This window comes from Cheilinus undulatus, linkage group 17 (assembly GCF_018320785.1).
Source record: "Cheilinus undulatus linkage group 17, ASM1832078v1, whole genome shotgun sequence".
NCBI classification, from domain to species: Eukaryota; Metazoa; Chordata; class Actinopteri; order Labriformes; family Labridae; genus Cheilinus; species Cheilinus undulatus.
This window is the reverse complement of record NC_054881.1, coordinates 34,956,770-34,983,102: the sequence shown is the minus strand read 5'-3', so window position 1 is coordinate 34,983,102 and position 26,333 is coordinate 34,956,770. Positions and strand designations below refer to the sequence as shown.

The 26,333-nt window shown below is 40.2% G+C and overlaps 1 protein-coding gene across 3 annotated transcripts in view; it reads right to left on the bottom strand.

Annotated features, from left to right (window-relative positions):
- gdnfa (glial cell derived neurotrophic factor a) overlaps window positions 1–26,333 on the bottom strand; it is a 35,206-nt gene that overhangs the window by 2,489 nt on the left and 6,384 nt on the right. Inside the window, exons 2-3 of one of the 3 annotated variants that reach the window (XM_041810629.1) lie at window positions 12,611–12,719; window positions 9,502–9,750 (exon numbers count right to left, since the gene is read on the bottom strand). In XM_041810629.1, the coding sequence (XP_041666563.1) occupies window positions 9,502–9,750; window positions 12,611–12,662 (301 nt within the window). In that variant the 5' untranslated portion in view covers window positions 12,663–12,719. Of the gene's footprint in view, window positions 1–9,501; window positions 9,751–10,610; window positions 11,386–12,610; window positions 12,720–26,333 lie in introns of those variants that run through there. The other 2 variants (XM_041810630.1, XM_041810631.1) reach the window with 2 other exon arrangements.

The window sequence follows — 26,333 nt, the reverse complement described above, 5'->3', positions numbered from 1 at the left end:
AGTCATGTCAATCAATTTAAAAAATATGTAAGGTAAAAAGGATTGCATAAATATTCACCCCCTTTAAATGACTGACCTAATTCAACAGAGCTCCAGTTAATTAGTGCTGAAATCTCACATTTAGAGAAATGGGGATCATCTGAGTGCAGTGAATGTGTCTCAAGTGGTTGTAGTTTAAAACACCTGTGTCTGGAAGGTCCAAAGAAATTTTCCAATGCACTGAACATCCCCTGGAGTTCAGTTAAATCCATCATCAAGGAATGGAAGAAATATGGTGGGTGTGTGATTCTACCTAGATCAGGCCGTCCTCACAAACTGAGTGACCGTGCAAGAAGGAGACCAGTAAGAGAGGCCACCAAGACACCTATGACTACTCTGAAGTAGTGACAAGCTTCAGCAGCTGAGATGGGAGACTCTTCATACAACAACTGTTGCCTGGACTATTCACCAGTCAGAGCTTAAGAGGAGAGTGGCAAAATCAAAGCTACTGTTAGAGAAAACTCAGATTAAATCTGGACTAGAGTTTGCCAAAAGGCACGTGGAGGTGCCATGGTAAAGTGGGAGAAAGTTATTTGGTCTGACGAGACCAAAATGGTGCTTTTTGGCCATCAGATAAAATGGCAAGGGGGACACCAAACACAGCACATCACCACAAATACACCATTCCCACTGTGAAGCAAAATGGTGGCATCATCATGCTGTGGTGATGCTTCTTGGCAGCCAGCTGTGGAAGTCTAAAGTAGAGGGTAAAATGAATGTGGCAAGAATATAAGAAAATCCTGGAAGGCAATCTTATTCAGTCTGCAAGAGAACTACAGCTTGGGGGAAAAATTATTCTCCAGTAAGACAATGAGCTAAAGCAAACAGCCAAAGCTCTACAGACATGGTTTAAAGCCCAGACCTCAATTCAGTAGAGAACTTGAGGCTGTTCATGCCAGACCCCATGCAACCTTGAGCAGTTTTGCAAAGTCGAATGGAGTAAAATTGCAGTGTCCAGATTCACACGCATGATTGAGACCTATCTTCACACACGCAGTGCTGTGCTATTTTACAGTACATATTTGTATTTAATAACCTTGCAAAGCAGATGGATACGCCCATTTGGGTATTTCTCACTGGCAAATCCATCTTGCAATGCTCCCATCTGAACCGTTTGGGCCCGGTTAGAAAGTGACAGGACCAATCAGCGACGAGGGGCAGTACTTTCAGGTGTGGCGGAATCATAATGTATGCAAGCAGCAGCAAGAGACCAGTACAATTATGGTGGAAGACAGCACGGATGCTGCTAAAGCACCAGTTCTATTAGAAATTGACGACATTTCTTCATTAAAAGAAGAACAGAGAACAGCATTGAGTTGTTTTCTTTTTAAAAAAACAACAAAAGTCATGTATTGACATGTCTACAGTCGCCATGATTCGCGGCATTATGCAGTTCTCTATGGAGTTTACTCCTTCCGTAGGGGCGCAGCTCGGTGGGCGACGACGTCACATGTTTTGTTCCTCTGACTGGCCCGTAAAGGCTTTGCCCTTTCCCAAACGCTGTCTATGAGTGGTTTACCAGATGGATGTGTGACACAAATCCATCTGGCGTGCCATGTTATATTCAATAGACATTACTTCATAAAATCAATAAAAGGATAAAAAATCCAAGGGAACGAATACTTATTTCAGGCACTGTATATGTCAGCCTTGCGATTACCAGACGACCAGTCAAGGGCATACCCTGTCTCTCGCCAAACAAGCAGCATAGATAATGTATGGATGAATAAGTTAAAAAATTAACCAAGCTTCACTTGAGAAAAAGGGGAAATTTTACTGACTGAAATATATTGCTCCAGCTAGCTTTGCACAAAGACTTCTGAGGTAAACACAGGATACTTGTGCCCTACAGAGAGGATAAGCACTCAGCAAAGATATCCCTACACCCAATTAAGCCCTTACAGTTACCCCGACAAATCAACAATGAAGACTGATGGGCAGCAAAAAGCCAGCACTTCCGCAGGGTTTTCAACCTTCTTTCGCCTGTTTCGCTCAGTCAGGAAGATCTGCATTCTGTTTTTGTTCTAGCCTATATGTAAAATCCTAAAAACCAAAATGAACAAGAAATAAACAGTGCATTTCTTAACACATTTTTAATGCTAAACTATGTGAAGCAATGCAAGTTGCTGCCTTAAATTCAACAGGCAGATTAACCAGTGGTAATCACTTTCTCATTTTACTTTATTATAAGTAAAAAGCAGAAAACGCTCCTTTCATAAATTTCTTTGACAGCACCAATGCAGATATATAGATTTAAATAAGTAGACTATTTACAGACTAAGTCAAAACCCAGATTCACCCAGACCTGACATACAATTTGTCCAGAGAAAGCAAAGCACATTATTGTTGACGCAAATTTATATTCAGCCAGCATATGCTCTCACGCTGATGCAAACGCAGACAATGTCCATAAATACTGAGCAATGTGCAGATGAGAAACCGTGCATGCTGATTTATAGATTAGTCTCGGCTGGAGGAATGCAGAAAACAGTCCAGAAGTTGCTCATATGGACGTGCAGGTGCCCCGCTCTAACTCCTTCCAAGAAGGCTGTTGAGGGGGATGAGTTGCAGGCTGAAGGTCAGAGGATGCTGTCAATTTAATTTTGAGATTATCTGCCATCAGAATAAAATAAATTTGTTGAGGGGATGTGAGTTGATGTGGTCTTGCATCTGTATGTTTAAAATCTCCTGGAAACTTCAGCTGTATCATTAACCCGCTTTGCTTTCACACAGCCATCGCCTGTATTGATACAGTAGGCAGAGGCCAATTACACCACCAATAGGGAGGTTGTTTTTCAGCCATTTAAAGCTTTCAGGGGTGTAATTTCAGAACACCAAGACTTCAAAGGTTGAAAAGGAAATCATATGCTCTGAGTCATTTAAACGTTTAAACGACTGAAGTCTGCTCAAAAGTAAAAACATGCACCAGCACAGGCCTGCACCATATGCTGAGAGGAGCAACCAGGACTGACTGAAGACTTCAGACCCTCCTGTGTTACATGTTGTTTCTATTATGGTCCCTCCTTCTTTCAGGTCTAGAACAGAGTCATAAAGACATATTGTTCTGAGATGAATCAATTATTCCCAGTCTAATCAAATTACCTGTGTACCACTGTGAACGTGAGAGTATAGATGTACGCCTTCATTTTTTTGTCTGTGTGCCAAGAAGTCAGAGCGCTGGGGTGTGATGTCTGGCAGCTGGCCTTGTGGTTAACACGGCCTCTCTATTGCAGTGTCACCTATCTCTTCTACCGGTTCCTCTGGCTATCTGATCTGCTCACGCTCCACAGCTGATTGGGCCACCACTCATATATCAGATGAGCTCAGCCCAATCTGTTCAGACACACCTGCCCTTTGATTTAGACACCCTCTATTGTGTGTTTGCTGACAGGCTGGGTGGCTACACTATGCAGCTGCTGACAGACCTGGACTGCGGCAGAAAACAGAATGATTCATGTGCAAATTGTGCCATAATTACTAAAAAAACATGTTTTTTTTGTAATTTTTTTTAGTTTGGTTGCTGAAATAAATACACATCTCCTGGTGTAGCTGTTGCCTTTGAAATTTAGCTTATCCAGCTTTGCTTTTACACAGTAATCACTTGTGATGACACAATAAACAAAGATCAAATACACAATCAGTTGCAAGGTTATTTTTTTCCTGCCAAGGTTTTTTTTTATCTGGCTATGGAACAAGGATTGCACATGTTTATAGTCTGTTTGCAATCACGTGATCCCAAATGTCTGTTAGGTGTCAGGAAGTGGGCGACAACCATTAGGAACGAATGGGAATGGAGGAAAGTTAGTACTTTACAGCTCTAAATAGACTTGTACGCAATTATCATCAGATTTTTTTTGCATACATTGAATACAGTCCCTGCCCTGTACACAAAAGTGAGTTTTACCATAGCGATAAATATCACAAATACTCAGTCCTGCAGGCCTCCTAGCGTCCAGCATTGTCTATTCAGATGAAACAGTCTAAAGTAGCCTTTGACATACCAAAAAAATCTTAATTTTGTCACAAACATGCTTTCAATTGAAACAGTGATAGACTATCAACCAAATAAAGCTTGTGCAGTAAGAGACCAAGAATGATGAGCCATTCACAAATGAGCCTGTGCTATGAAACGACCCCTTAATACGCTCACAGTCTGATAACAATAGGGATGAGTATTGAAACCCTGTTCTGACATGGTATTGGTACCAACACATCTGAAACCTACTGAACTGAATTAAACAAAGGTATTGATACCTTATTTCGATACCTCACCATCCCAAATGACAGGCAAGAAAACAGTCATGGAATTTGTGAGATTTGTGTTTAAATATGTATTTCCTTTTCTTATCCTATATTTGACTGACATTTTATAAAGATATTCCTGCGAATTATTTACAATACCCAGACAGCTTTAAGTCTCTCACTGACTTTCAACACACTTCTCCTCTCAAAAGTATCTATTCAGGCACTGTTAAGGCAGTGATTTTCAAACGCTGTGCCGCGGTACACTACTGTACTGTGAGAGATTGCCAGGTGTGCCATGGGAAATTATCCAATTTCACTTAATAGGTTAAAAAGAATATTTCATTTAATCACTGCACGTAATTGTTCAGCACCTGTGCCAGCAGTGTGGTGATGGGTAGGAGTAATACTCCTCTGTTTCAGTGGGTGGCAGTAGGGAGCACAGTAATTACCTTATTAATTTAAGACAACAGAATTAGTGATGCAGGATAAACGGTGCTGACTAGAAGTGTTACAGCAATGGATAAATATTTGAAATGGAAAAATGAAGACTGACCAGGGTCCTGTTCAAAATTCTAACCAAGATGAAATTTCAGGTGTGAGTGGTGGTCAAAAGACGCCAAAAGCGGTGAGTTCGAGGCAGTAGAGTGAAAGTTACCTTTCATTGGTATTTACTTTAACGGAAGATCCAACCGAGTCCGTTATGCTTGGTTGTGTTGGGAAAAACTGTCTAACAGTGTTTTGGTCACAAGCAAGCTTAAACACCATCTCCAAAAGAAAAACTCGTCACTTCAAAACAAGAACACAGACTATTTTGTTAGCTTGTGGAAACAAACTGACAAACATGCAACTTGAATAAGAAAAACCACAAATGTGTTTGAGAGAGCTCTCAAAGCTAGTTATTTAGTAGCTGAACTCGTAATGTGTCATTTTGTAGCCTTTTTGGCTTGCCTTGGGATTTTTCTTAATCTAAAAATGTGCCATGCCTCAAAAAAGGTTGAAAAATACTGCGTTAAGGCACCAGCACTGGATAAAAAGTATTTTCTTAGCACCAGTATCAGAAAAAAAAAAAAAAAAAAAAAAAAAAACGAAACCCATCCCAGTGCCAACATGCATACAGGAAAGAAAGGACATTGCTCATGCTTTGAAGGGCATTTTATTCTCTGTTTTTGTGACTAGAAGAGAACCATCGTGTTACGTTACTCATCTGAACAAAAAATTAGATTACTTCCTGCCACAATGTGAAGCCAGTGCACAGCTGATTATCTTTAGAAAAGCTGGTATAACAATAAACGCGCTGGTTTGGCCCACTAACTGTTTACCTGAGAAAAAAGAAGGATCAAATTAAAGTCTGACAACATGGTGGGATGGATCATGAACTTCCTCCAGTACTTAGAGAGGTTATTGACTAATGAACCAAAATGCACATCTTTGCTCTGGGCACTTCTATTGTAGATGATAAATGGACTTTAGCTTGTTCAGCACTTTTCTAGTCATCAGAATACTCAAAAGCTTCTACAGCGCAAGTCACACCTACCCATTCACTCTACATTCATACACTGACTGACGGAGAAGCTATATAGAATTGGCCATCAGTATCGGCTGTTTACACAGCACCAACACCGAGGCGTTTTGGGGTTAAGTGTCATGCCTAAGGACACACTGACATGTGTCTGCAGGAGCCCACAACCTTCTGATTGCAGGATGACAGACTCTACCTATTGAGCCACAGTCATAAATGTGAAATACTACCTTATCTAAAAGAAGTTAGACAATTCTGTACTGCCACCTGGATGAAGACAGGGGTGATATACACTATATTGCCAAAAGTATTCACTCATCCATCCAAATAATAAATCAGGTGTTCCAATCACTTCCATGGCCACAGGTGTGTAAAATCAAGCACCTAGGCATGCAGACTGTTTCTACAAACATTTGTAAAAGAATGGGTCGCTCTCAGGAGCTCAGTGAATTCCAGTGTGGTACTGTGATAGGATGCCACCTGTGCAACAAGTCCAGTGGTGAAATTTGCTCACTCCTACATATTCCACAGTCAACTTTTAAGTGGTATTTAAACAAAGTGGAAGTGACTGGGATTGACAGCAACTCAGCCACCAAGTGGTAGGCCATGGAAAAGGACGGAGCAGGGTCAGCAGATGCTGAGATGCATAGTGCGCAGAGGTCGCCAGCCTTCTGCAGAGTCAATCGCCACAGACCTTCAAACTTCATGTGGCCTTCAGATTAGCTCGAGAACAGTGCGTGGAGAGCTTCATGGAATGGGTTTTTATGGCCGAGCAGCTGCATCCAAGCCATACATCACCAAATGCAATGCAAAGTGTGGGATGCAGTGGTGTAAAGCACGCTGCCACTGGACTCTAGATGGAGACGCGTTCTCTGGAGTGATGGATTGTGCTTTCCATCTGGCAATCTGATGGACAAGTCTGGTTTGGCAGTTGCCAGGAGAAAGGTACTTGTCTGACTGCATTGTGCCAAGTGTAAAGTTTGGTGGAGGGGGGATTATGGTGTGGGGTTGTTTTTCAGGAGCTGGGCTTGGCCCCTTAGTTCCAGTGAAGAGAACTCTGAGTGCTTCAGGATACCAAGAGATTTTGGACAATTCCATGCTCCCAACTTTGTGGGAACAGTTTGGGGATGGCCCTTTCCTGTTCCAACATGACTGCGCACCAGTGCACAAAGCAAGGTCCATAAAGACATGGATGAGAGATTTTGGTGTGGATGAACTTTAACTGGCCTGCACAGAGTCCTGACCTCAACCTGACAGAGCACCTTTGGGATGAATTAGAATGGAGACTGAGAGCCAGGCCTTCTCATCCAACATCAGCGTTTGACCTCACAAATGCGCTTCTGGAAGAATGGTGAAAAATTCCCATAAACACACTCCTAAACCTTGTGGAAAGCCTTCCCAGAAGAGTTGAAGCTGTTACAGCTGCAAAGGGTGGACTAACATCATTTTAAACCCTATGGATTAAGAATGGGATGTCACTTTAGTTCAAATGTGAGTCAAGGCAGGCGAGCGAATACTTTTGGCGATACAATATATCACAGAGGTTTCTATCATCGGTAGAGTTGCGTGTAAATATGTAATTTTATGAACTCTAATCTGGTGACAATGCAAAAAGCTGATGCTTTTGTTTTTTTTTCTGTTAATAGCGGTCAACATTAATGAATTTTATAGCTTCAGTTAAATTATTAATAGAGTTAACTGATTATCTGCCATCAAAGTTTACGTCTTTCTTGATGGATTTAAAGTTTAACAAAGTTAGTATTTTCATTACCTGTTCCTTCCAGTAAATAATTACAGACAAGATTCATTATTATGTCTTTAGTTTTTATATGCCTGGTACTTTACCATGGGGTGGGTATCAAATAAGAGGATTAACTTTTTAATTCCTCCACGCAAGAGATTCACTTTGAGTTGCAGCTGAACACTAAAAGCAGAGATAGGTGACCTTTTTTATATTTTTTGTCTTGATTATGCCTTTATTTCTAGAGGAGGACAGTGGATAGAGTCAGAGACAGGGATAAGAAATTGGGAAATCACACACGGGAAAGAAGCCACAGGCTAGACTTGAACCTGGGTTGCCCGCATACATGGGTTCTAACTGACCTAACTGTTAGACTATCTGCACCCGCTTATAAGTTTTATTTTTGTCAGGCAATGTTACTTAAACGTCCATCATAGGAAGTGCTATGCCCACAAGAGCGGCCAAAATTGGCACAAATTTAAAGTTAACAGAAACTTGAAGATGTTTTCTCCCTTAACTATCAGTCTTCTTGTGCCGCTGATGCCTAGATTATCGGATCATTTTCCCTCATTTAAAGTAAGCACTAAGTCAAAGATCCATCCTCTTTTGGTACCTCGGTGCTGCTTACACTAGTGCATGGTTAATTGTCTCAGGTCATAAAGCAGATCAGTGATGTCAACCGCTCCAAACAGAATATGAGGTGGCAGCGCAAACATTTGTCCAAATGTTCCATTCCTTATCTAGTTCTTGGCTGCGTCTCCTTCGGCGTGAAGATGATACAGTGTCATGTTGGTCCAAACAAAATAAATTCCTGCCCACTGTCGCTGTTCAAACGAAACATAAACACAGAGCTCTCGGATGGTGCTTCAAACTTTCCAGCCTTCTCCTGCCCTGTCTGCCCCTGGTTTCACGCTGTTTTCTCAGTGATTTCTGACTTTTGGCAGACGGGTACAGGTCATGGGTTATTGTGTCACAGAGAGACAGAGGTGAACATAAACAAGGGAGTGGAGGAGAGGGGGGAATGTTGTAGAGCTGTCAATGCTCTTCTCCCTGCCGCTGGCTTGTTTTGACATCAGCGTGATGTAACCCACAGCAGCCATAAAACACAAATTAAGATCTTCCGCCTGATAACCTGCTTGTATGAGGAGCTTATCGATGTAGGCCTCTTTTCTGTTGGCTCAATCTACAGGCTATCGTTATACGTGCTGTTTCTCAAGTGCGATAAGTCAGCGAAGGCCAAATTTCTAAACATTTGTGCATGCTAGATTTCATATTTTCATACATGAGTACAATTTTCCTCAGTTTATAGACACAAAAATGGAACCGTGCACACAATTCTGACAACTTAACGCTTGATTATGAACATCCAAACTGCTAAAACTTAAGCACAGCTCCACTGGTCTAACTCAAATATAGTTACCAAGAAACACTGGCTTTCAAAATGCAACACCCTTATTACCAAATAGGCTCACCTGTGCCAACTTACTTAGAAGAAAACTTCAATCATGTGCCAGCTTTAAACTGCAGTATGGATAACCATATTTGTTTCCTTCTGGTGTCTTTGCACTAATCTTCTTTGTAGCATTTCTCAATGTACTTAAAAAAGTTAAATTACTGGTTTTTGCACACCTTAATCATAAAATAGTTAACATTTGAGATGCATATACATACAGTGTAAAGCTATTTCACTCAAAAGGCCCTAAACGTCATCAAAATATTGACAAGAATTTATAAAACATGTTTTGGTTTAATTTTGGAAGACTTCTGTTGACTAACTAGTTAGCTACTTTCATTTAGAGTTTTGAAAAGCTGAGCCAGTTTCTAGAATGTGTTTAAACACCTGGGAAAAACTGAAACAGTTAGCTGTGATAAGGCCCCAGCGTTAGCCCTTTATCCACCATTCATTTCAAAGGATCCCCATTCCAAGTGATGTGTTCAATAATGCCGTGTGCCTTACATTGATCCTCCATAGAGATCTCCTGCAGGTTGTGGTCTTCACGCTGGTACGCTGTCGCCGCCTCCTCCTCCTCCTCGTCCGTCGCAGACAGTGGAACAGGATCACTGTAGCTGCTGGGATAATAAGTCCTCTTGGCTGGGTAGTAAGTGTTTCGGTAGAGAGGCCGTGTAGCGACAGAGCTCAGGAGCAACAAACACGTGGCCAAAACATCCCATAACTTCATCTTAGACTCAGTTCCGATAAGGAAAGCTGCAAACAAAAGAGGAGAATTCATTTGGAATATGGAGATTAAAATAAAAAAGATGAGAATGTAAATAGAAAATTTTAAAAAAAATTAAATTATAGGAGCATTCCCACACTCTCAGTGTTGGCCTGCTCTTGTTTGTAGTGAAATCATCAAAGTGTTTGAAAGAGCCAAGACGCCCCTGACTCATTCTGTAATAATAACTATGTGTCATCATTTATTTGATCCTCACTTTGTCTCTGAGAAATGTTGGCTGCAATTATAAACATCATAGTAAACCGACTCATATTCCTATGTCAATCACAGTGAAAATGTAACCAATTTAAATTAAAGATGCCCCCATATAACAAAAAACATAAAAAATCTTGAGCAACGTGTGCGTAAATTCGTGCGTAAAAGCTGCGTTTTACAATTTATCAGCACTGACTTTAACTTCTACTTAACAGTCGTTCAGGATTATAAAATAATGCACTCATTATGTTGTAATAGCAGCCGAGCTGCTCGTATTGAGGCACGGAGGGTGCGCCTCTCACAAAAATGCGCCTCTTAAAGCACGCACCAAAGCGTGTTGGCAACGATAGCCTAAATAATGGTGTGAGTTGGCCAGATGGCGATCCCCAAAGCTTACGTGACTCTGTCTAATGGCATGTTGAGTCTGCACTAAACCTAAACAGATACGCGTGGATAAATACAGGGCTTAAACATGCTATGCAAAAGTCCAGACGAGTCTGTTTAAACATGCTGTATGGTGCGTTTTGCTTTAAACTACTTAAGAAGGGCTTGGATGCCTTTTACGCAGACAATCTTAAGCTATGGAATATTTAACTTTCACTTTAAAATGATTAAATTATTCTGCGTTACTTACCTTAAATATGGCCCATGCAGACCTGAAACTTGCTTGTCTGTTAGCGTTAAAATCCAAACAGAAAACGCGACTCATTTAGAGTCCAAGCTGAATCAGCTGCATGAATTGTTCGAACAGCCACACTGTGAGAATTTCCTCAAAAATAGTCCACGTTTAGTTTATGTCCCAACAGGAAAAAAATGAAATATCACCAGCTGGGTCCTTCATACTCCGATCCAGCGCACCAACCAAACCATGCGTCTCTCCACACTTTGGAGTCCAAAGGTAGGTGTTGAAGAGACGCGGACCTAGTGCCGCTGCGCCTCACGGGGTACAGTTGCAGTCGCTGATTAATTGGATGCTACGTTTCCACGTTGGAAATCCGAGAAAGTTCCACCATCTCCGACTGAAAGGAGTCCAATGAAGACATCAGCGTCTCCGAGGCGCAAAGTGTCCACAATATCTTCTTCCAAGAGTGCAAGAAAGGTCTGTCTGCCTCTTTGGAGAACACTCAAAACGCTGCGTAATCCAGAAAAATGCTCATAATCGCCCACATCTGACAATATCTCGACTCATGAGAGGGTGTTTAGTCTCCATGTTCTCCAGGTCTGACAGAGTCTATGAAGAGTTTCCTCACGCGCTGTCCTCATACTGGGACTGAATCCGGACAGATGTCTGCGCATAACACCGCAGCGGGCACAGGGGGCAGTTTGGAGAGATTTATAGTTGTGTGCGCTCTGACGTTTGGGCCAGTTGGTGTCCGCCCCTCTTTTATATACCCCTGCTGCAGGAGCAAACAGTGAGTAACAGAGGGTCGGCATATCTCTCCAAACCAAAGCCCTGGAGCCCCCGTTAGGAGCGCAGTTTTCAGATGTCTTGAGGATTATGTCACACATCCTGATGTCCTCGGATTAGATTTCAGTATGCGGAATGCGATTTGGAGATGTTCTGTTGCGATGCATGTTTCTAACCTGATCTGCGCGCTCATGCGCAACGGTGTCAAGTTCCGTCTGTTGGCTACACACATCTCAAATTTAAGAGTCCCACTTCACTTGCTATTTACTAGAACATATTTGTAAATATCTAAGGGGAGCATTTAGAGCACAGTGCACACTTTGACATGTCTGATTTACTGCTCTCCAAATTTACAACATAAATTTGTAACTCATACACACCTCAGGGCATCTGCTCATCCAATAAGCATTTTCTTGTCAAGGTGAGCCTGGGGCAACACCGCACACACCACAAAAGAAGGAACTATAGTTAAACTGTGGCACCTGAGAGAGTCTTCCCATTAACCCTCATGATTTACACCCGCCTTTTATCTCCTGCACAAAACTGAATTCCACAAGTAAACCAGTCCTTTCACAATTAAAGTCATTTTGTGTTCATGTGCCAGACATCGGCTCCTTCCAACAACCAAACACTCGCCCTTCCAAAGCAGCCTTCTGGTTTGAATTTAACAAGTTTAAATGCTGCTAAAGATGGCTGTACAATAAAAGGAGTGAAATCCCAGCAGTGACACGTTAAATCCGCTCTGACTTATCTGTTATTCAGCGGTATTAAGGCTGATGTTTGTTTGCTCATGGGCTGAAACTTCTTGTCAATACACGCTTTTCTTCCAAGCATTTATGTGCGCCCTACCCTTACTTCTAAGTGTCTCCATGGTCCTGAGCCAAGTCTTCATTGTATGGATTCCTTTCGGTCGTGTTCTCACATGGCTTCATGCATTAACCTGACAGCTACTGTTTGACAGGAGAAAAACCTTTAACTTGATGCATGTAACATCCAGACCTCCATTAGAAGTTGTCCACACTTTAGAACATAATTCACCTCTCATGTGGAAATGTGGCACAGATGCACAGTGCATGCGCTGCTCTGTCAAAACTGAAAGTGAGCCCAGTTTGTGTGATTTAGGTGTTGCAGCGATCCTTCACATCAGCAGCCATAACTCTATGTGCCATCTAAAGTATCACACAAGATCAGAGTGACTTTACTTTCTACAATGAAAAAATACTCACAGGTGTATTGGATGGTATGAAAATGACCCTCTGTGTCTCCCTGCAAATGCATTCTGGGAAGCCTCCGGGCACCTGTTCTACCCTGAGCAGGAACGAGCAGGTAAAGCGCCTGAATGAAAGGAAATCACACTTATGTAAACAAACTCAAACGCATGAATGTAATGTGAACTGTCACACATTCCTCTAGAATAAAACAGACGGAGTCATTTGAAGGCAAAGCCAGTGTTGTCAGAGTTCTGTTTGGTTCTTGAAGGTTATTTAAAGTTCAGAGTTTCACAGACGACAGAGCTGAGAAATTGCAACGGCTGGGCTTAACTTTTTCTGGTGTCAAGCGTTCTTTTGTTGAGTTAGAATGAGGAAATGAATGAATGAAATAACAGAAATAAATTCATTTCTGAAAAGATTTTCAAAGTCCTTTTCATTAAAATCATATAGAACATCACTTGAAGGCATATCTGATGGAGAACAAATCTGCAACAAGTCTCATCTGCTTCTTGAAAACTTAAATAAAATCATTTAAAAACTGGCTTTTGTATTTACTTGAGTTATCTTTGAGTAATATCTAAATGTGTCTGATGATCTGAAACATTTTAACTGTGACAAATATGTAAAAAAGTACAAAAATAGGAGGGGGAAGTACTTTTGCACAGCTCTGTGAATTTGAGGGTAATAGATAGTTATGTGGGGCTTTATGGACTAATGGCATGCATGTCCTACTCCTCAAACCCAGGGCCTGAGCCCATTTATTACTATTACTTCTGTTGGTTTTTTGGGATCAATATTGATACCAATTATTAGTAGTTCATGAGACTGATAACCAATATTTGGAACTGATGTGCATTTTTATGGTGTACAAAATGTATTAAATATGGCAAAAGTAAAATTGCACGATCAAAAAATGAAGGACAATAAACAATTTAGTCCTACGTCTTTTAACATGAGAAACTGCACAGTGCAACACAGACAAGTACAAAAACAGAGTGTGATGCCATAGGCTCATTATATCAGTTGTACCCAGGCTTAAGTACTGATTTGCTGGTACTCATGTGACATCTAGCCAATGTTTGGTATGCAGCACGTTTGGTGAGACCGCAAAAAGAAAAAAATAAGCCAGAGGGGAAGACAAGCTTTGCACTTCTTGATTAATTACTTTTATCAGTATGATAAAGCGTAGAAAGTGCAAAATATCAGCCTCAATAATAAGCCAGACTGATAACCAGCTGACCCCTACAATTAACACCTTATTTTAGTGCTTGCAGTGCCAATTTTCAATAAAAATCCAATGCAGTGCAGTGTTTTAGTAGCTGTGTCCTCAGTGCAAAAGCACACCCTCAGTGTCAGCTCTTTTTTACCACTACACTCAAACTCAACTTGAGTTTGCAAAAAGACTCCAAATGAAAGCCGAGTGGGCTTTTGTGTGTTTTGCACTGAAGAGGCGTTTCCATCTAGCCACTCTGCCAAAAGCCAAGGGACGTTTTTCCTTCTGCAACGTTGTCCCATTTTCACACAGGATCCTTGGAGCTCAGTCAGAGTGACCATCATGTTCCTGGTCACCTCTCCCCCGATAGCTCAGTTTGGCTGGAGGACCAGCACTTGGGAAGAGTCCTCGTTGTGCCAGAATTTTCCATCTGAGAATTATGGAGGCCACTGCGCTCTTGGGAGCCTTGAGTGCAGCAGGTTTTCTTCTGTGTTCTTCTCCAGATTTGTCACTTACAACAAATCTGTCTCTGAGCTCTGCAAGCAGTTCCTTTCACCTCATAGCTTGATTTTTACTCTGATGTGCATTGTCAGCTATGAGGCCTTCAATAGAGAGGTGTGCACTTTTCCAAATCATGTCTAATCAACGTAATTTACCACAGGTGGACTCCAAGTGTTGTTGCAAAGGATCTGAATACTTATGCCATAAGATTAATGAGAACCTTTCATATCAATAAGAATAAAAATTATTTATATCGACTATAGCATCAGGCTGCAACGTAAGAAAACTGAAAAAGGTGAAGGGGTCAATAGTTTCAAAATGCACTGTAACACTCAGATGCACCTCTTAACAAGAATAATTGCAGTGAAACATGAGGCCTAATGACCTTGACCTTTGACTAATGATCTCCAAAATCTAATCGTTTCATCTTTGAGTCAGAATGGACATTTGTGCACAGTTTAAAACAAAGAAAAAAACAGCGTGCTTGAGATACTGCAGTCATAAAAATGGCCCTGATGGACAAATGCACTGATAACCTGGAAACACAACGCCTCCTCTGGTTCAGGTGAGTTAGTCGAATTTAAACATGGATCATGGCATCAAGGCTCACTGTCACTACTTCTTTTTGGTAATGCATTATAAAGTATAATGACTGGAAAACTGCTGCAGATTTAATATAGGCGACATTCTGACACGTCACCATGTATGACATGTCAGACTCGGACACACTGGCTCAAAGATATGACACACAGAGGCCATATTGTTTATTGATATGTGCAGCAGAGTCACCAAAGGATTCCTCTGTGACCCTCCTCTGTCTCCTACAGGCAGAGCAGAGGAGATAATGGTCACCCAAAATAGACCCATCTCACAGACTTTCTTTATGTGTGAGTCCTACAGAGAGAGGAGGGGGGTCAGAAGTCCTCTGAGCCAAATGCTTGAGTGACTATAATAAATATTAATTTGTTTGGAGGAGAAATATGAGTAAGCTGAACGAATCAGCACCACATGGGGTGTGAGGAAGATACGCGTCACTCACACAGAAGAGCCCTCTTTCATTATTTGTGTCACTGATGGGACCGGCACCTCAATTTTTGATGCCGAGCCTCCATGGCGAGCTGACAGGCCAGCAAATGGAAAAAAAATACGACTCCACACGGAGTTTATATGAAGATATAACCACAAACAATCCACATCAGTGCAGCTGGTTCAGTTTAATGGAGAATTGTAAAAAGTAACACGAAACAAATGTCCCACATGGCTGATCATTTTTCTTCTGTCTTCTTATCCCTTGATAATGACTTGTTTGTCTTAAATCTTTTTTTTAGGGTCAAAGTGAAATGACAAACAACCAGTTCATGGTTATGTTGATATGTTTACCAAACAGCCGATGAGTCAGTGTTGCATGTAATGTGCAATAAAATGTGGGCATCTGTGTGCTTGTTGAACATGTTTCATTCATACTGTATGAAGTCTTCAGCGATGATTTAAACATGGAGACACACAATGCACGACTCCCTCAGGAAGACCCTGCAATAAATACAACTCAGTGGTAATAAACACAACTGGGGACGTTTTCATGCTCAGCTTTGCTCAAGTTTCTATGAGAAACTGTTTGAAATCCTAAAATCTTAACAGATTTAAACAGTAAGATAAAAACTTTCGGCATAAGGCTGTTTTACCTGGATCAAAAAAAAAGAAACTCATGTAAAAGGTGAATTCTGTTGGAAAACCTTCCTGGAGAGCAGAAAAGTTATCGTTTAAGGCCAGCTTTTCACTGAATCTCAATTAACTTAATTTCTTCAGTAAGTTATTTTGCTTTATTGCCCTATCTAGCCATCTCAATTAAATTCAACAAGCTTTATTAGCATGAAAATCATCAGTTTAAATTGCCAAAGCAGTATAAAAATTATTATTATTATTACTACTAATAATAGTAATAGAAAAAAGTATTGTAATTAGTTTATGCATCAAAATCTTGGGTTTAACTTCACTGACGTAATGTGCTGCAGCATTTGCACACTGTTGCACTACACCCAGCAAATATGGGAGCTGCTGTTCATTGCTCATGCTTGTGGTTGGAAAGTTCAGCTCTCTTTCCACCTCCCATTGGCTGCAGTGGGTGCACAGTCTTTTCTCTTTAGGGAGCCAGCTCAGTTTGTGGCGTACTCTTTTCAGGTCTCTTGAGGTTGTGCTCAAAAAGTCTATACATACAGTAGTCAAACATTTCCTCAGCTTGGATCAGTCACAGTGCTCAAGTATTCTACAACTGCACATTCCCTATTTATTTATATTCATAGTAAAAAAAAAATCGTGCTTCTACAATTTTATTCTTTTTATTACTTGGATTAGCTTAAAATGTTTACATTTATCTATCTACTCCTTCTCTCTTTATTTCAGTTGTTAAACTGATTTAAATATTAACTTGTTTGTTCATTTTCTGTATTATATTTTCTTTTTTTTCTTCACTTATTGATGTGTTTATGTTAGGGCTGTCATACGATCTTTAATCATGATTAATCTACATTTGATCTCTTTTGAATTGCAATTAACTGCACCCGTTTAATCACATTTCAAAATTCCACTACTTTTCTTTCAGAATTGCTTTTGTGCAATTTTGGATTTTTCTAAAGCCTTAAACTAAGGATAGTGGACTTCCTGTTTGGACACAGACCTGCTTTTATAAGCAGATGGAAGATTTTAACATGACCAGAACCACAGGTAAAGGAGCTTGTTATGGTTCTCAAAGGAAATAAGGGGACATTAAAATGACAAATGTTTGTTAGCCCGAGGTTCAGATGACATCTGACTTTTCAACTGAGTTGTCTGAGAATTTTTTAAAAATGAAAGAAGACATTAAGGAGCAAAGGAGGAGTTGTTTTACATCACTGTGTCTGCAGGGAGATGCTGACGTGGCATGACCAAAGTGTGTTGAAAGAAACAATAAATATGAGATTCATCACAATAAAAAAGTAGTGCACTAATTAAGAACTTTGTTTAATTGTGATTAACTCCTTTAATCTTAACAGCCCTAAATTGTGTATTTACTTATTTATCCCTTTATTCATCTTGTTTTGCTTTCATTTTTTATTATTTCTTTGAATTCTGAATTTTAATTTATTTATTTGATAGGGACGATGCAGTTTAACATAGTTCCACAACAGAGCATGAATCTGATGTGCTGCACAGGGAGTTTACAGCAATTGCTACTTTTCAACTCTTGTCCTGAGTTGGGCCTTTGAGTAAACAGTTCATAAAATGTACAACATTTAACAACATAAAATGGCAGAGTTTACAGAATAACTTACCTTAATATAGACTCATAATCTTCTAATTTTTAGAATTTTTCATTGTCTTTTGTTTTTTCTCCTCTATCTATCTATCTATCTATCTGTCTATCTGTCTATCTGTCTATCTATCTATCTATCTATCTATCTAACACTTCCGCCAAGGAGGTTATGTGATTGGCAGGGTTAGTTAGTTAGTTGGTTAGTTAGTTAGTTTGTTGGCGACATAACTGAAAAAGTTATGGACAGATTTTGATGAAATTTTCAGGAAATGTCAGAAATGGCATAGGCAAGAACTGATTAAATTAAAACACCAAATCCTCCTCTCCACACTCTCTTCACTTGGTATCTCAGGATCTGCCCTACAGTGGTTTAAGTCCTACCTCACAGGGAGATCTTTTAGAGTATCATGGAAGGGAGGAGTGTCTAAACTGCATGGCTTATTAACAAGGGTGCCTCAAGGGTCTGTGCTTGGTCCTCTACTTTTCTCAATATACACCACCTCACTTGGTGCAATCATCCGCTCCCATGGCTTTTCTTATCACTGCTATGCAGACGATACACAGCTTTTCCTGTCCTTTCCACCAGATGACACAACTGTCTCAGCTCGGATCTCATCCTGCCTTACTGATATTTCTAAATGGATGAGAGAACGTCACCTTCAGCTCAACCTGCCCAAAACTGAGCTCATTATCATCCCAGCCAGTCCCACTGTGGAACCGCAGATCAGTATCCAGCTTGGATCAAATAATCTCTTGCCCACTAAGTCAGCCCGGAATCTGGGTGTCATGATTGATGACCAGCTAACCTTCAAGGTCCATGTGGCCTCGATTGCTCGGTCCTGCCGTTTTGCCCTCTACAACATCAAGAGGATCAGACCCTACTTGACAGAGCATGCTACACAACTCCTGGTACAGGCTCTTATAATATCACATATTGACTAGTGTAACTCATTACTGGCAGGCCTACCTGCATGCACAGTTATACCTCTGCAGTTGATCCAGAACGCAGCAGCACGTCTGGTCTTCAACCAACCCAAGAGAGCTCATGTCATGCCTCTTTTAATCTCTCTACACTGGCTTCCAGTTGCAGCTTGCATTAAATTCAAAACTCTAATCATTGCTTACAAAGCAGTAACTAAAACTGCTCCTGTTTACCTGGAGTCCCTCATCCAGGTCTACACCCCTTCTCGCCCACTACGCTCAGCCAGCGAAAGGCGCCTGGTACTTCCAGCACATCATGCTCCTAAGTCACTAGCCTGACTCTTCTCCTCTGTTGTCCCTAAATGGTGGAATGAATTACTCAACTCCATTTGATCTACAGACTCCCTCTCTACATTCAAGAGAAGGCTAAAGACCCAGCTCTTCAGAGAACACTATGCACTTAGCTAGGCAATTCTCTACTGTTGTCCCCAGTAGTAGATTGAGTCTCAGCCAGACTATTCTCCACTGCTGTCCCCAGTGGTTGAATGAGTTTCCCAACTATAGTTAGCTCACACTGTCCTGCTCTACCTCTAGGATTTCTTTGCCCAGCCCCTTGGGAATGATCCAGCACTTGGTACTTGGTAATTAGTTGTTGTGAAGTCTAATGGATGGCGATTAGTGATCCCACATTTTGCCTGATTCACTGTTGCTGTCTAATAACAAAAAAAAAAAAAAAAAACAACAAAAAAAAAACTCCACAAAAACAACAACGTATATTTTAGGTGCTCTGCCTTAAACTCTACATGGCAGCACTTGCGTCCAACTGGACCTGAAGCACTTGATGGCACTTACTGATGTTGTTTCTTATTGTCTAGATTGTTGCTTGTGTTGTTCTTGCTCTCAAATGTACGTCGCTTTGGAGAAAAGCGTCTGCTAAATGACATTGTAACATTGTAAATTTTGGGAGTGATCCAGATCACCGTCTGGATCCAGGAATTTTTTTAAAGGATTCTTTTCACTATTGGGAGATAGGGCTAATGGCAGAGGTCTGCGCTCTCCGAGTGCTTTTCTAGTTCATGATGTTTTGATTTCATTTTTCATAATTTCTAAACTGATTTATTTTTTTTTTATACATATTCTGTATTGTCCTTCTGTGTTTTCATTCACATTCATTTATTTTGTTATTTAAAATAATAACATGGATAATTTTCTACAGGTTATGTATTTTGCTAATCATTTCTTCAAATGAATCAACATCTACATGTATATTCTTAATGTTTCTTAATTTTATAGATTATACTCCAGCATTTTATCACTTTATTTCCTTGTGAATGGACTATTGAGCAGGGTCTGGGGTGTGTCTATGGAGTTTTTCATTGGTTTCCTGTTCATTTAAAGCACTCTGTGTTCCATCTTTTTGTAGCTTGAAATGTGCTATTAAACGAAGAGCTGATTTATTGATAATCTAATGATAACTCATAGCTAATAATATGAAATTATTTTCTTTATTGTGCAAAACACTTTTACATTACAACTATGATTTCTTGTGTTACTTCCAAATATTTCCTAAATTGGGGGAAGAGGGTTAATAAAAATAAAATACATATCCAAACCAAAGAATGGATGGACACTGACAGGAGACCACACAGACACCATTCTGCTGAGGCATGTTGATAACTGGATTGGCATGCATAGTTCAGGTTGTTGGTCCTGCTGTGGGACGTCTTCTGCCCTCACTCTTGGGCTGATGACAAAGTGAACAACATGTTAAATACAAGACATAGTTTGGCTGCAGATCAGCTGGATCGCCTCCGGCATGTCGAGTTTATATTTGGATATTTTCTAAACAACAATACACCATCACATGCACGTGTCAGACTAGTTGGGGTCTACAGCTCACTTTGAAAAAATCCCAAATGAAATACCGGATGAAACGTCACATGGACTCTTCTGAAATAGCACCTTTCAAATCCTCTGAGTAATCAAAGCTCTTCACACTACATGTCCCATTCACATGTAAAAAACATGTAAAATCTAATAAAACAATTCTGAAAATAACATTAGTTTAAATGTGAGTATACTAGATTGATGAACTGTAGATGTACACAAGAACACTAAATAATTTGATACATGCTTTTTAATATGCTACACTGTCCATCAATAATAATATACAGTTTGAAAAATGTTTAAGAGTTAATATGAATTCAATTCAAAGTTTCTACATCTATTTGTTGTTCTTCATGTTTTTAAAACACCTTTGCTTCCAACAAAGTCCCTCCTGACTCCACATAGGTTCAAAAAGCCTTTCTTCACCTCTAAATTGGTACCAATTCATCTGAGGGTAGGTGATAACTAGTGTTAACTTTATCTAACTGCATCAAAATGGTGTGACAGCATGACCATTACACCCTAGGCTCCATCATATTGGTTTAAAATACGCTTGCTGAGCTTGAACCCACAGCTGGATTAAAAAATACAGCTTTATTTCTTATTTACTGTGAATAATACAGACTTTAACAGTGTGTTAATTGAGAGCGCTTGAATCACACTGATGATGGCACTGCATTAAATTGTGGAGCCCTACTTCAAACTGTAGTCTTAATGTATTATTTAGCTCTCCGACTGCATTCCTGTCATTGTGTCCACCCTCTGCTCAGCAGCTCAAAGCTCATACCACACTGCTTTTGGCTTTAATGCCGGTCCCAACACTGGCCTCTCATTCTGTATTCTGCTTGTGGTTTTGTGCAGAAGTGCTGCTTGTCTTCCAGAGTGATCTCAGCTGTCAGCGGGCACAGAGCCCCGGATCACCCTTTGGCACAGAGACGGAGGGACAGAGAGCAGGTAGTGAGGCTGCACTACTTTCAGCTGATCCATTAGGACATGCTACTATTCAGATATGGCACGCTGCCAGATGCCCAGCCATTGTGGCATTCGCCGCAGAGTATTTCCATCTGTTTCAGTCAGTGCTAAAACATTTATGAGTATTTGTTGGCATCATTCACACATAGATTGTATGCATGCAGAAATATATGTGTGTGTGACTGTACGCGTGTGCCAGTGTGTGTAAATGAGATCACTTGGTACTATCAAAGTGCAGGCAGGACTATGACACTGTTATAAATAGATGGGAGGAAGTAAAGAAGGTTAAATCTCTGAGACACAGTTACTAAATGTTTAAGGGGTGCCATTTAAAAAGCCACGTCCTTTAAAACCCGTTTCACTGCAGAGACAGAATCAAAATAAATACTGTTTACTTCAGAATACTACTACATAAAGATTTAGATTCAGCCTTTAAGTCGCCCTGTGTGCTTAGATAAAAAGTTTTCTCTCAAAGGGTTAGAGCTACATGAAAGTTTAGCCTACGGGCTAAATGCTGCTACAGCTGCAGGCTGTGAGAACAGCTTCTTATTGGCCAAGGGTGAATTATCACCTTTGTATTCAAATGGGAATCCAGTTAGCTCTCTCCTAGTGGTCCAGTGACCTCATTGTGATTGAAACGATCATTTCAGGGGCCTGTTTGAGAGGGGAGAGTTCTGTTAAAGTTATGTTTTAGCACAATTGATCCATGCATCTTTTTTTACAGGTCACGAAGCCTGATGAAGGATTAGGGGAATATTTTTTCCCTGAGTGCAAAAGGGTGGACAAGTGGGATGCAAAAAAGTGCCTGAAATGCACATGGAACAAAGTTTAAAAGATGAACAGAGAAAAAGGAATTTTAGAGGAAATGCACATGTGTGCTAACCTGACATTCCAGATGGATTGTTTTACACATCTGGAAAACCTCTCATACACAGTGTTTGGTGAAGAGCAGAGCCTTTGAAAAAGAAAAAAGAAAAAGAAAAAAACTCAGAGGGTGATTGGATAAACGTTCTCTCTGTCACATCTTTACGGGCCAATCAGAGCAACAAAACACATGAGGTAGACGCCATCGAGCTGCGCCCCTACCAGGACTAAACTCCATAGGGAACTGTATAACATGAACAATGGCGACTGTAGACATGCCAGTACACGACTTTTTTCGTTTTTAAAATTAAAACAACTCAGTGCTGTTCACCTAAGACACTGTGTTCATTGTTTCTGAGGTTTCTCATTATATCTGAATTACCTAGAGGTCTGCTATCAAAAACAAACAGGTAAAGAAAACTTAAAAAGCTGAATGGGAGGGGGCACAGATGGCCTAGGGGTTTGGTCGCATCCCACATACACGAGAGCAAGTCTCACATCCCTGTTTCCGAATCTATCCACTGATCTTCTCTCCATAATAAATGCTTAAAAAGCCCAAAAATATATATAAAAAAAGAAACTGAATGAGAAATGTCAAGAGTCTGTATTTTCTCTCTGTGCATGCATGGGTCCATTCTGGGTACTCTGACTTTCTCCCAATGTCCAAAGACAAGCTTGTTAGGTTAACTTGTGACTAAATTATCTGCAGGTGTATGGACATGAATCTTATTGTTCTCTACAAGTCAGAACTGTGAATGACTGGTGACCAGTCCAGAGTGTATCCCACCTCATGGCCAATGAGACATTAACATGACAAAAGTTTTCAGTGGAAATGTTTTAATGGCAGCTGATGGTCAGTGCTTAGGTAAAACTGTTTTCTGGGCATCCTAACTATAAAATTGGCGACCTATGTAAGTTGGTGTGAAAGTTTGGTTTGGAACATCTTTGACTCTTCGCTTGACTTAAACAATATGAATGTTGCATACAACCCATGATGCATATATAGCTTTTGTTTGAATTAATCATGGTCAACTGTAAATTAAACTACAAAACAGAGGGGCTTCACCTTATTTGATAAGAATACTGCATTTCTGGTATGCATCAAACCATGCCCCTTCGGCAGGAGTTTATTAGCTCCTTTCTCTGTGACTAACAGAGTCTGACGAGGTGGTATTCTATCACCTCTCTTGTTTAACAGTATATGAATGACCTTTCTTTTTTTTTTTTTTTTTTTGGAACTTATTTCTTATTTATTTTTCAATCAACAACAGTACAATATATATATGTCCTTCTCTTCCAGCTGTGTAGTATTAGTACCCATCACATTAATCAATTCCTTATGGAGTAAACAAAGAAAAAGAGAAATAAAAGATTTAAAGAAATAGTCAAACATAAACTTATGTATATTTGCAGCCATACACACCTACTCAAGAGCATATACTTATAACCACAAATACACACCTGTGCACTTAAGCATGTAAGTAAAATTAAACAATAAAGAAGAGTAGAGTCCCTTTTAGTAAAAAACAAAACAAAAAACAAAACAAAAACAAAAACAAAAGGAAACCCCTCATCACATATCACGATCTAGAAAGTCCAAGTGTAAGGTGCAGTATTAAATTTAAAATAATATGGCACAATGATTGTAAAGCAAAGTAGCACATGACACATACAGTGGATCAGTACAAAGAGACTGCATCTTTACTGTTAAAGTAAAGCCATAACAGGTTTCCAATGTGAGGTAAAAATGTCTTTTTGGAGTCTTAATAGGTAAGTGATTTCTTCCATTTGATAGATATCCCAGACTTTTTGCATCCATATATTATAAGTGGGTGGGTCTGGTTTCATCCATCTTATGGTTATACACTTCAAGGATGAATGACCTTTCTGAACAGTTAAGAGCTTGTAAGACTGGTTATACAGTGGGTGATAGACTTGCTAACCTTCTGATGTATGCTGATGACATTTCACCTCACAGAGCTGGCTTACAGCAACTTCTCAGAATTTGCTCCAAAAGCAGCGGTCTCCATCTTTCTTTGTCACTGATTAGGCCCTGAGTGTGGTGGAAAAAGTCAAATATTTAGGGCACACTACCAGGCATGGCCTGAGTGATGATCATGATGTTTCAGGTCAATGCTGCATAATGTCTGAACAAGCTAATATCTAAATTCCTGTCGCATGAGTAACCACAGGATTGGGTCAAAAAGGCGTACAACTCAGCACTGAAGCCAAAAAATCCTGTGCTGATCTGCTGAGCAAGACTCAAAAAAAGGACGAACATTATGATGTTCAGGGTCAATTCTGCAAATTGTCTGCACAAGCTAATATGCTAGCATGCAATTTTCAAATGTACAATGTTAAAAAGAGCCTTCTAGTGGTTCTCAACTGGACCGGCCTCAGGACCCACCAGTCTGTCTTTTGATGGATCACGACCCAAGTTTTGAAAAATGTTGAACAACGCATGTTAAGTTAATTGAATATGTTGCAGTTTGGAGCATGATTGAACCAAAACACTTGATATAAAAAGAAAAGGGACAAAGCTGACAAATTTCATACTATTTTTCCCCATCATTATGTGTCCAATTTTGCCTATTTTCAGAGAACTTGTGAAAGTACATCACTATATGGAAAAAGAAGCCATTTATGGCAAGAAGAGGAGATAAATAGTTGACATATTGATCAAACATTTGAATTAACCCAATTTCACAGTGAAACAGTGTCCAATAAAAGGTACTGATGTATGTCCAATAAAGACTTAAGGACTTTTGACACCATTTTTTTCCCAGGTACCTTGTCATGACCCACTGAAAACTACTCCGCAACCCACTTTTGGGTCCCAACCCACCAGCTGAGAACCACTGTTCTAGAGCTCACCTACGGTGCTACTGCAGGTAAGCAAAAATGAAAAAGCTGCAGCTAGCATATACGATGCATTTAGAAAATTTCTTGAATAACCGAGATGGACAAGTGCTAGTCATGTGTTTGTTACCAATAATGTGTCCACATTTCATACTTTGGTGAGAATTTTTATGTAGAAATTTATGAGTTGATTCCAAAAATGAATAATAATGTTGCTTGCTCAGCCACGTAACACATTTTCTCATCTTGTTGGAAATATTGGTATAATATTAATATCGCATTGATACAAATGTCTCTGTGTTTTATTTCTAAAAAATGTATGCATTGTGATTTTATGCTTTTGTTGTTGGTTTTTTAAATTATATTTATTTCTTTTGTTTATGTATGCTGATACAGACCTATGTGTCTGAAATGAAGTATAAAGTAAGGCAATCTAAAACTACAGTATGTATTGAATCTTGATCTTTTTTACATGCAGAGCAAAGTTTCACACAGAGTTGCTGGACTCGTTTTTTATTTGAGCCCCTATCATCCTTCTCTGTCTACCCTAGACAGCCTGTAATTCTGACTGCTGATATCTACCTGCCATGTCTTTGACCTCTGACCTTTGGCAGCTGTCACTGGCGCCCCTCATTGAAGTGGGAACATGTGGGAAAGTAGTGCTGCCCGTCAAGGTGACACCGTGTCAGACTCTGTGCTGGCTTTACGGTTTTTAGCATTCAAAGAGCGTCCGACAGGGCCTCCTCCTACTGTGTTACTAAACAAACAGGCCTCCAAAGAGCTGATCACAATCAGTGAGCGAAGATGAAAAGATGGGGAAAGGACTGAGTGATTCGCTTGCAGTTTGTTGTACCTGTATCAGCTTACAGATTTGAATGGAGCTATTTTGATTATAACTTCAGCCTGTTTACTGCACAGCTCTCTTAAAGCACAGTGCAGTGCTTAAAGCTGGGGTCTTGACTTTCACAAAGCTTGTCCCCAACATAACAAGGTCACACTAATTGGAGAAGGAAGTGTGGTGGATGTGTTTGGGAAGGAGCGGCAGGGTTAGAGAGTGACAGCAGAGAGGCTCAGATCCTGTTTCTGCTCTGGTTCCCTCCTCTAATCCAGCCTGGTATGTGTCGGGATCAGAGCAGGTCCTTTTCACTGCAGCCATCCTCTGGCCGTGCAGTGGGACTAGCAAAGTCCGGATTTCATTGGCTACTGCAAATTGGTTGTAGAAAGCGCTAGAC